We start from the raw sequence: 10,284 nt of genomic DNA, 5'->3' as shown, positions 1-10,284 counted from the left end.
ATGGTTTTTAATTATCTTTAAGCATTTATGGTGTATTTTGACCTACTGCAGAGGTCTAAGATGAGGCATTTATGGTGATAAGGGTCTCTTGCTGGGGGACAGAGACAGGTAGTTTATAGCCACATCCCATCATATACGCCACAGAGGTCAGGACTGACTAATTGTGAATACAGGAGCCTATCTGGATTTTGTAATGAAGAGGGAGAATCCTAATTGTCAAAGAAAAACCCACTTAAGGTTCACTGCACAGTGCATGCCAAACTTCTTGGGTAAATGTACATCAACGCTGCATGTTCTTCAAGCTGCTTAATCTGTTTGGCCAACTCAGTTTCCCACAGCCTTCATCTATCTACATGCATATTAATATATATTAAATGTGACACAACACCTGTGTGCCAGTGTGCAAAACATCTGCCCACTGCGCCAAACACGCCTTAGTGCACTGACTTTGGTGCATGAGGCATGTGTAAGCTCAACTCAAGTCAGGCAAAATTTTTGATTTTTTCACAATTTTTGCTTGAAAATTTGTGAAGGGTATTCTTGCTTGATGTCATCTTAACAGTCCAGATTTCTTCAAACATAAGCTTTATATATGCTGAGACTGGTTGTGACTATGGGCCAAACTGAGTGATCAGAATGTTTCCTTGGGTGAGCAGTGATAAACACATGACTGAATCACCAGTAATCAACATTATCTTAACACAACAACCGGGATAAGCAGATAAGCCTCCCACAGACACACAAAGCTCCATTCAAGTCAAGCTTGACAAGACCAAACGCAATAAACGACTAAACCCTGCACGTTCTTCTCAAAAAGGTGGTATAATGCACGACACAGCAACAGCAGCAGATATGATGAGAGCGATGCCGAGAAAACGATCGGTATCGAGGTACTATCGAGGTGTTGCTCACGCCACCACACGTAGGCGCCGACGAGGCGGTGCACTGACACACCACAGCCGGGAGCTCAGTCTACGGTAACAACCTTAATTTCACGCTTTGGTGACCCCCAACGAACAATGAGCCACACCACAACATGTGAATTCTAAGGCGTTGCAAATAAAACAAACAAAATAATGCGGTAAAATTATCCGACACTTGCCTTATTGTGCGCGAACCTCCCCAGGTGCCCGCGGCCACTCGCGTCCCACGCGATCGAACGGCCTGAAATTAATAACAGTGTTGTAAACCGTGACCTTCACGTTCCATTCATCCAGGCTGTTGGTAGCTGTTAGACACTGCTCGTACGCGCAGCGCCATTCACGCAGAAACCATTTTAAAGCAATCAACGGAGGCAAGGCAATTCAAGGTGTAATATTCTCCGTTTTCATTGGTCCTTGCTAATGCAAGTTCCACATGCATAAAATGGAACATGTAAATATTTCAGTTCTAGCGCAAAAGCGCTGAGGAGTGACGCTTCCAATAATTGTGCTGGGCACTCGGATTGTACTTATGGTTAGGGGAACTTGGAGGGTAGAATTGGGGTTAGATTCGGTTGGGTTCATTTGCACCAGGGCAGGTAGCTGCATGCATGTCGTGGAAACGTCACCATAGGAGCTGAGAGTGCCCTTGCCGAAATTAAAGATTTTCTCAATGCTTAGTGTTTGCTGAGTTATCTACAAAAACTCACGAACAACATGCAATCATCCAATGAATGGGGTGAAGCCGGTGTACAGATCCACAGCATTGGCTACGTTCTTTTTTGTCCTTGCCAGTACCATCCAGCCTTGTGATGCATCTTTGGATGTAATAGTGTGCCAGATGGCTTAAAAATCAAAGCAAATTGCAACCATGCTGACAAGATGTTGCTGAAATGTGCTATAATTTTCTGCACATATAGGGCATTTTGGTAATTGCATGTACATATGCATTTTTGCCCATCAGGCTGAGCTTCTGTCATGTAAGTTTTTTGCTCAGCCAACAGGGTAGCATGAACTGGAGTTGGGGCTGGAAGCTGCAGTCCTTTCTCTAGGGTTTTCAGCTAGGCTGCATGTATCCACCCTCTAAAATAGAGGGTGGTTGCACTCAGGGCTTCTGCACCCTCCAAAATGGAGTGTGGTTGCACACTGTCAGGAGCAGCATTAGAGATTGTGCATACCCCAGCATTATATTAGCAAAATGCTGTTAGTGCTTTTTATGTGGTGCATATAACAGAGATCTCAGATGTATGCTGTAACAGAGATTGTGCTGACTGCTCAGTGGACTTTACTCTATGCTGCTTTCCTGTAAGCACTGTGTTTCACAGGCCTGTGCAGTAGCTGAAACTGGTGCAACAAGCTTAAGAAGAAATGCAGCACATTTCGCTTAGCAAGCTCACCACAGAGTGAGTTTGGGCTATATCTAGCTGTATGTTTATTTTAGCTGCATTGTTTAAAAATTTTCTCTCTAGGGTCAGGGTTAAAGCTATGTTTAAGTGTAATTTATTGTGTTTTGTCCACTTTACTTTATTGAAAATGTAATAAATAGGATGATAATGTAAAGATATTCAAAATGGTGAATGAATAAGTCACAAGACTTAAATCTATGCATCTCTGCCAAAGAAACAAGACAGAACACATTTGCTGGACATGTTACTCCATTTAGGTGCTTTGGCATAACACCAGCTATTGCTATCACCACCCCTTTATTTCTTGCCGCAGTTTTAAACTTGGTTGAATGTGGTCCTGGAAGAATTCTGTGAACACCCAATCCATCCTCATTTTTTTGTTTGTTTTATTCCATGTGTTAGTGTGTGTATTGTGCAAAGTCTAAAAATGGACTGAAAAGGGGACCTAATATTTCCATGACATGCAGGAAGAGATGGCATCTAATGTGTCAAAAAGGTCAGCAAAAGAGGATGAAGTGATCAGCTGTTTGTGATCTGTGACCACATACACATTAAGGAATAATATATTTTTTTAGCCTGAAAGTGATGTGCATTCAGAGGGAAGTTGCAGTTTCTTATTTGCATGTGACAGATGTTTCCATATTTTGACCTGCATGAAAAATATGGGAAATATTTATCAGTGTCAATCAAATCTACTATGATTCTTTTAATTGTGATGTTTGTGTGCATTTTCTATGTGCTACTGGTAGCTTGCTCCATGTGTGGGTGACTTCAGTATGAGTGATCATTGAAAAATGTTGTTTAATCTTCAGGTAGCATTGGGCGCTCTGGGTTTATGAGTAATTGGCCAGTGTTTGTGATGCATGTATGGGGGAGTATCTGCCAATATAGGGGCATTGTTGATGAGGTTTTGTATTCATCAGCATGTGAAAAGTGACTAGTTGTGCTGCCTTGGTTGTGTCCCAAGGGCATTCCACCCCATGTCCATGTGATGTCCATAAGTTGATGTCCAGGCAAGGCTCCTGATCTGAGTGTCACCACTTGGTCTTTCTTGTTTGTCGTGTGATGTAATGTATATGTCAACAGCAATGCACAATAATCAATATGATATCTTTGTAAATTTTTACATGTGACAGAGTGTGCTGCAATGTGTGCTTAGCTATGGTGTTAAGTGGGTGTGAGCTATGTATGCCTGCTTATGTTGCTATGTACTTGTGTGTGATATTTCAGATCTGTTTATACAGTACATTCCAGGTATTTATGCACTTTGGTGCCTTGGTAAATGCATTGGCCTGAGCATTTCAGCATTGGTTGTGGGTTTTGTGTTTATGGCTGAATGTCAGGAATATTGTTTTAGAGGTGTTGCATTTCATGGCCCGCTGTCTTCCATCCCCCTCAGAAGCATCCAAATCAGTCAAAGAGAGTCCTGTGCCATGTCAGTATTGTTTGACTATGGGAGGCAGGGAGGGAAGTGTCATTGGCATAAAATAGTATGTCAATAGTTTTTCAGAAAGTCTGTCAAGATGCATAAGAGCCAATTGATGTTGTATGATCAATCCCTGTGGGCGCCCAGAAGCCATGGTTATTGTAGAACTGACATTTCCCACCCTCCCCTTTTGTGTTCCAGTCCATCATACCAAATTGTTCTCATATCATATTGTAAGTATTCTCAAATTGGATATATTTTGTGTAACCTGTTGTCCCTTGTAGACAGAGGAACATTCTGGTCACTGCTGAGAAGAAGCGGATCTGTGAGCAGAGAGCACTTCATATTGTGGAGATGCTGCTTGAGCCTACCATCGAGTCTGCATGGCTTTTGCAACAGGTTTGTGTCATTTTGGCATTTGTTGTGGTGCTAATAATACATTCACCAATCAACGGTTACTCTCATTTAGTTGTCAATGCTTCTCAACTGCAGGTGTAAGCTATTTGCTTCTGTGCACATGAGTTCATGTGCCAGTCACCTGAATACTTAAAACTTATGGTATACCTGAGTATCTACCTGCAGTGTTGTGCTAGGCTTGACACAATGCAACATAAATATTCAGTCATTATACTTAGATGTGTCATGTGTTGAGTGATATCTCCTTCACAAAATGCTTGTACTGGCAGGTGAAATTCATCGATCAGAACCATTACCAAGATGTAACAGAAGAGCGGTGTGTTACTGGCTGCTGTGGGTATCCACTTTGCTCAAGGAGTCTTGGCAAGATACCCAAAAAGCAGTTCCAGATCTCTACACTCACCAACCGAGTGTATGACATTTCAGAAAGAAAGGTAAGATGCTTCCAGGTACTTGTGTCAATTACTGGAACCGTCCAGGGTCAGCAGGTAGTTGCTACCTCGGTGATTCTAGGATTTTGCCAAAGTTGGACCGCCAGGCTGTCTGGAGCATGTCTGGTGTGGAACATCGCGAAGCCCATGAGGCCAATGCCCCTAAATGCTGCGTCCGTGTTACAATTGAATGATAAACCTTGTGACGGCTCGTTGACCCTCGGTGGCTCTATGGCTTTTGCCTAGCTGCTAATTGCACGCCCCTCGGTATTGCTTGTGTCATTATTTATTGCTCGCACATCCCTTTTTGTATTCCGTCTGCTACTCAGTACTGTGCAGCATTCCATCTGTTAACGCTTAGTTGTCTCTTACTGTGCCGCACGATCTCAGCGCTCTGTTGGCCCTTCCATCAGCAAGGAGCTGGATTACCTGACTGTTGGAACTGTTGCCGCGCGATCTCAGCGCTCTGCTGGCCCTTCCGTCAGCAAGGAGCTGGGCTACCTGACTGTTGGAACTGTTGCCGCGCGATCTCAGCGCTCTGCTGGCCCTTCCGTCAGCAAGGAGCTGGATTACCTGACTGTTGGAACTGTTGTTTTACCTGACTGTTTATTACCATCTGTTGGAAAATCCTGGCGAAAAATGATGCTTCAGATGATAAAGAAGCTATGATTACACTCTGCCTGTATCATTGTAAATACCCTGAACACTGACGGCAAAAAGAGACAGCTTTCTTGTGTGCGTCATGACCTAGAGAAGAAAGGCATTTGTATTCTACGTGACATCCCATCACAGCGTTGTTATCCCTCCTGGACAGTCATTACCAGAACGAAGGCCAACGCTGTTCTATTCATCTTTACCTCTTCACAAATTATTGCCTGTGCCGTCCATATCAGTAAGTATTATTGTTTCTGACGCTGGACACTCACGAGGAAGGCCTATCTACCTGGGAATTGGAGAATTGAAAAAAATTGAGAAAACGTTCGTCATTGTCTGCGCCTATCCGAGTAACGCGCAGAAAGAAGCACGGAAGCGTGATTGGGGATCATAACCTCCGAAAAGCAACAACAACGACCACCATTAGTTCCGCCCCTGCCACTGAGGCAGTCCCTGCCTCCGCCTCTGCCAGCCAGGCAAGCGTTGCCTCCGACTCCGACTCAGCCAGGCAAGCGTTGCCGCCAGTCTGGTAAGCGTTGAGCACGCCTTTACCAGCCAGGCAAGCGCTGCAAACAACGAGCGAACAGCATCTGTCGTAGCACATTACCCCCAGCTCGATATCAGATTAAGGGCGGCCTTATTTGGAAAATATTTCCCTTTAAGTGGTGTTATTGCGACGTAACAATGACCGCCAAACCCTGGCGGTGCGGCTGTCCGTCTTCATCGTGTTCCTCGGTTGCCTTGGCATTGTCCTACCATTCCCCTGTCACTCCGTGTCGCCAGTCCCTTGTCTGCGCATCCATTCTGCTCGTTCCCACGTCCTCGCGTACCCCGCGTCCACCACTATCGCTTCGCGCCAAGGTGTGCTCAATGCGATGGGCTGGGCTGCCATACTTGGGTCTTCCGTCTCGCGGTATCTTTTCCCGGTATGTTAGTCCGCCCGTATTTCTCCGTTTACATGGTTCTTGCCTCATGGTCGATCCCTTTTTCTCGCGTCGTTTCGCACGTCTTCCTTAAAGTTTTGTGTCTATTGATTGAGCTCTAGTGGTCCTTGTCTTTCAACCTAGCTTTTTACCATTCTGATATATATCATTATGTGGTCGACTTTAGACCAGACGTTGTGGGCGGACCCTATATCCATCACAGCAACCTAGCCAATTATTCGTAACTTTTTTAGTTGTATTAAATTTGGCTCATTTCAAAATTGGCGTAAACAATTAAGTTAGCGCAGTTAACTCGAGCGCAGTTGCCTGAAGAAGCCAGTGCAGTGTTCTGACACCCTAAACGGCGTTGAGGGAGAGGGGCGGGGTATAAGGGACAGGGTCGCGGGGCTGACGACCTTTACTGCTGGACGTGAGAATGAACGTGAGTGAGCCTGGTGGTGGAATCGAGCCAGGCTGTAGTACGGTTGAGCGAAAGGGGGTAACGTGGAGGGCCCACGGGAGCACGCGGTAGTTCGTCATATAAGCAGGATGTGTAACATCCGTCAAGTCACCTATACGGATTGACCAGCCTCAAAGAACGCCTGAGAGCAACGTGACGGTTATGGCCAGGGTAACGGCGAGGCGCCCATCTAGATGGGACGTAATCCAGCCCGCGTCAGCCGCCCCGTGATATGTGTGTGTGAAAACCAGGGAGCCCGGTCACTGACCTCATCCCAATAACGCGAAATTACCCTCTCCCAAGCACTGAAAATGCCGATATGTCTCGAAGATATTTGAACAGGTCTCGATGAGTCATAATCCCACCAAGGCACGCGTGAAGGCCATGCGTGTTGTGGTGCCTGCCCGCAGTTTGCCTACCCTATCGCCGGTGAGTTCGAAGACGTTCCATGACATCACCGCAGCCGCAGCGACTGCTGTCTCGCTTCAACTCCATCCTTGTCCTTGTCCTTATCACAAGCTAACATTACATTACGACCGCTGTCCCTGTTCTTCCCTTGCTACCCTGTCCTCCTTTGCGTGTGGTAATGGGTAGGGCTTTACGTCTCCCCGACTGCCAGGGCCATGTCGAGACGGACGCCTTCACAAGGGTGTCGCGTGGGACACAGTTTGGCGTGGGAGGGGTCCGAACCCAACACTCACGGGTCCAGAATCGAGCGCTCTAACCATTATACCACCAACGGGGCCTCCTTTGCCTCTGGTGCTTTTGGTACGCATCTGACGGACGCACTTCCCCGGACACTTCTAAAGCCTCTGGTACCCCTGGCTCTTAGGGCCAGGTGCTCCTGGTGTTCGGAAGTGGTCCGGACGCGCGTAAGTCCTCATGGCGGCTTCCGGCGTTCTTCAGAGCTTCTGTTGTTGATGTGAGATGGGGATGTGACCAAGTGCCACTGGGGTGTTCCCTGGAGTGTGGCGACGTAATCAGGACACTGAGAACCTTTTCAGAAATTCTGCAGCAATGCCTGCTTTCGAGCGTCTCGGCACTTGCACGCGCAGATTCAGACCAGTCCGCTGTGGCTGCGGGACCACGAGCCGGCACCCAGCTTCACCCTCCTAGATGAAGCGGCCAATCGGTAAGATAAACAAGTCTCGCTGGGTCGCCAATTGTATTCTGCTCCTGTTTATTGCTGATGCCACCCATCCCCGTTTTCTCTTCAATAAGGCTGATCAAACATGTTAGACATTGGCGAGGGGTTCAGTATTTTGGCTAACCCATTTCTCTGTCATACCTAGAAATAAATCGATTTTGCTATAAAAAAATCGTCGGAGCGCATATGCAGTCCGGCAATGCTATCACCGTATTGAACATGTATCTCGCATATAATGGAACCAGTCGGCAGCCTGTGGTGCGTGCGGCTGGCGCCACGTGAGCGCCGCTGACGCCGCCGGCCGTCGGCAGGCGGGGTGTGGCCGGTGACCTGGTGGACTTGGGCGTGGTGTGCGCGCCGGCCGAGGACGCGGCGCAGACCACCACCGACCAGGTGGTGACCGGCATGCTGCACCAGTTCGACGAGCTCTCGGAGCGGATCGGCGAGCTCGGCTTGAGGCCGGAGGAAGAGAGCGAGCGGCAGCCCGGCGGGGGGCGGGCCGGCCGCAGCAAGGTGCGGTTCGGCACGCCCGCCGGTCGGACTGACGACCCGCCGCCTCCAGCACCGGCCGAGGTCGCGCCGGCTGACCAGGAGCCCGGGGAGAGCGGCGTCGCGGAGAGCCCCGCGGGCGGACAGACGGCCGAGGCGTCGCCGACTCGGACGCCGCCAGAGACTTCGGCCGGGGCTCCGCCGCGAGCGCAGGAGCCGGCGTCACCAGACTCGGAGTCGGAGTCGGGCCGGACGGCGGCCTTCAAGCGGCCGTCGTGCGCCGCGCGGCGGCCGCAGCACCCGCTGGTGGTGGTGGAGGCGCGACTCTTTGACTGGATGGCGGCGCGGACGGTACCTGAGCCGCCCGCGCCACCCGCGCCGTCGAGCACCGCCCACCCGGAGCGCGGACAGTCCGTCCCACCGTGCGCCGAGGCCACGCACACTGTGGCTGAGACGTGCGCACGGGACGACTCGGCCGGCGGCGGCCCGTCCGAGGTCGCCGCGCCGATCCTCACGCGGCAGGAGGCGGAGGCGCGCAACCAGGCGCTGCTGGCCTACCTGCAGGGACAGACGGGCGCGCCGCGGAAGGAGGCGGTGCAGCGGCCGGCGCAGGGCCAGTCGCCGTACGAGCCACCGCTGATCGAGTCGCAGGACAGAGTCCGCCGGCGGTTGGTCAACGATCACCTCGGCCGAGCGTCAGTATTGGTTCTCCTCATACCTATCGGGCTGCTCCGGTCGGGTGGGCGTGGTTTCGATGTTGGTCGAGTCTTCTCGCTCCGAACTTCGCTGCGATCTTGTAATGACATGCAGATGAGCAGCAGATACGGAATCCCCAAGACAAAACCTGTGATATGTTACGCGTTGCCTGTGGTATCGCCCGAAATCGGTCCCGATTATTCGTAGCATTATTACTGCGCAGAACGATTCAGTTCACCTCGCGTTCCAAACAGCTTAGTGATGGCCATGAACATGTGTACCGTCCTCTACCAGACATGAGACCGTCCACCTATTCATCCATTCCGTCGTGGTACGTGGTCACTGGCACGCGGCCCGCCGCTCCGGGTCCTGCTCGTTTGAAGCTGTCCGTGTTCTGCGCAGCATGGCGCGTCTGCTGCCGCCGCTCGGCCTGGTCTGGACGGACGTGACGTCACCGCTGCGCCAGCTGATCGCCGGCTTCCATCTGACGGCGCAGAACGTGACGCTTGGGCCGCACCAGTGGACGCTGGCGGCGCTGGTCCTGCTCAGATAGTACGTGTTTGTGCGCGTGGCGGCAGGCCCACCTGGTGGTGGGCGGCTGGCTGGTCCGTATGTGCCAGTCAGGCGTCAGCGACTGAATGCTGCTCCAGGCGCGCGTTATCGGGAGAAATTGCCTGGTGATGTCTTACAGTGTGTTTGCTTCATGTTCGCTGGCCAGCTTGTAAGGCGGTATGGTGCGGAGCGGTGAGGCGGTTGCTGCAGCGGCGCGGAGAGACGTATGAGAAGACACCCTTTGGCTCGACTCCTGAACACTTCACCCATGTCTTCGTCCCTGACTTAACCCCTCCTCACCCCACTCGTCCCTCACCCCACTCCGCCCGTCACTGGCGTCCCAAGCCGACTTTTGTACCACTTCTCGGTGCCGGTTATCCCCTAACTTTGCCCCGTGTTCGGCAGTCTGCCTTGCCACGTACCGGAGCTCACCGCCGCACTCTCCCTAACTCTGCCCCGTGCTCTGCAGTCTGGTGCGCCGCAGGCCCGAGCTCACCGCCGCACTCTCCCTAACTCTGCCCCGTGCTCTGCAGTCTGCTGCGCTGCAGACCGGAGCTGACCGCCGCCCGCTCCCTAACTCCGCCCCGTGCTCGGCAGTCTGCTGCGCCGCAGGCCGGAACTGGACGCCCTTGCTCGGGACGCGGACGGGGCCTTCGCTTCGGCGCTGCGATCGTTCCAGCTGACACGTACTCGGCTGGATAAGCTGGTGAACCGACTGGAGGCGGCTGTGGCTGTCCCGGTGCCCTGCGACTCAGCCCGATGA

The 10,284-nt window shown here is 51.1% G+C and overlaps 1 protein-coding gene across 1 annotated transcript; it reads left to right on the top strand.

The window, feature by feature from the left end:
- Positions 1 to 1,530: 1,530 nt before the first annotated feature.
- LOC119100665 (putative RNA polymerase II subunit B1 CTD phosphatase rpap2) lies at positions 1,531 to 10,284 on the top strand. The gene is made up of 9 exons (XM_037223742.1): positions 1,531 to 1,900; positions 2,246 to 2,323; positions 4,037 to 4,151; positions 4,439 to 4,603; positions 7,642 to 7,769; positions 8,096 to 8,297; positions 8,685 to 8,968; positions 9,372 to 9,521; positions 10,119 to 10,284. Exons 2-9 carry the CDS (start codon positions 2,289 to 2,291, stop codon positions 10,282 to 10,284), a joined length of 1,245 nt encoding a protein of 414 aa, XP_037079637.1. The 5' UTR covers positions 1,531 to 1,900; positions 2,246 to 2,288.

This window comes from Pollicipes pollicipes, unplaced genomic scaffold, assembly GCF_011947565.3.
Source record: "Pollicipes pollicipes isolate AB1234 unplaced genomic scaffold, Ppol_2.1 Scaffold_4881;HRSCAF=5763_pilon_pilon_pilon, whole genome shotgun sequence".
Lineage (NCBI taxonomy): Eukaryota > Metazoa > Arthropoda > Thecostraca > Pollicipedomorpha > Pollicipedidae > Pollicipes > Pollicipes pollicipes.
This window is presented reverse-complemented; position numbering and strand designations above follow the sequence as displayed.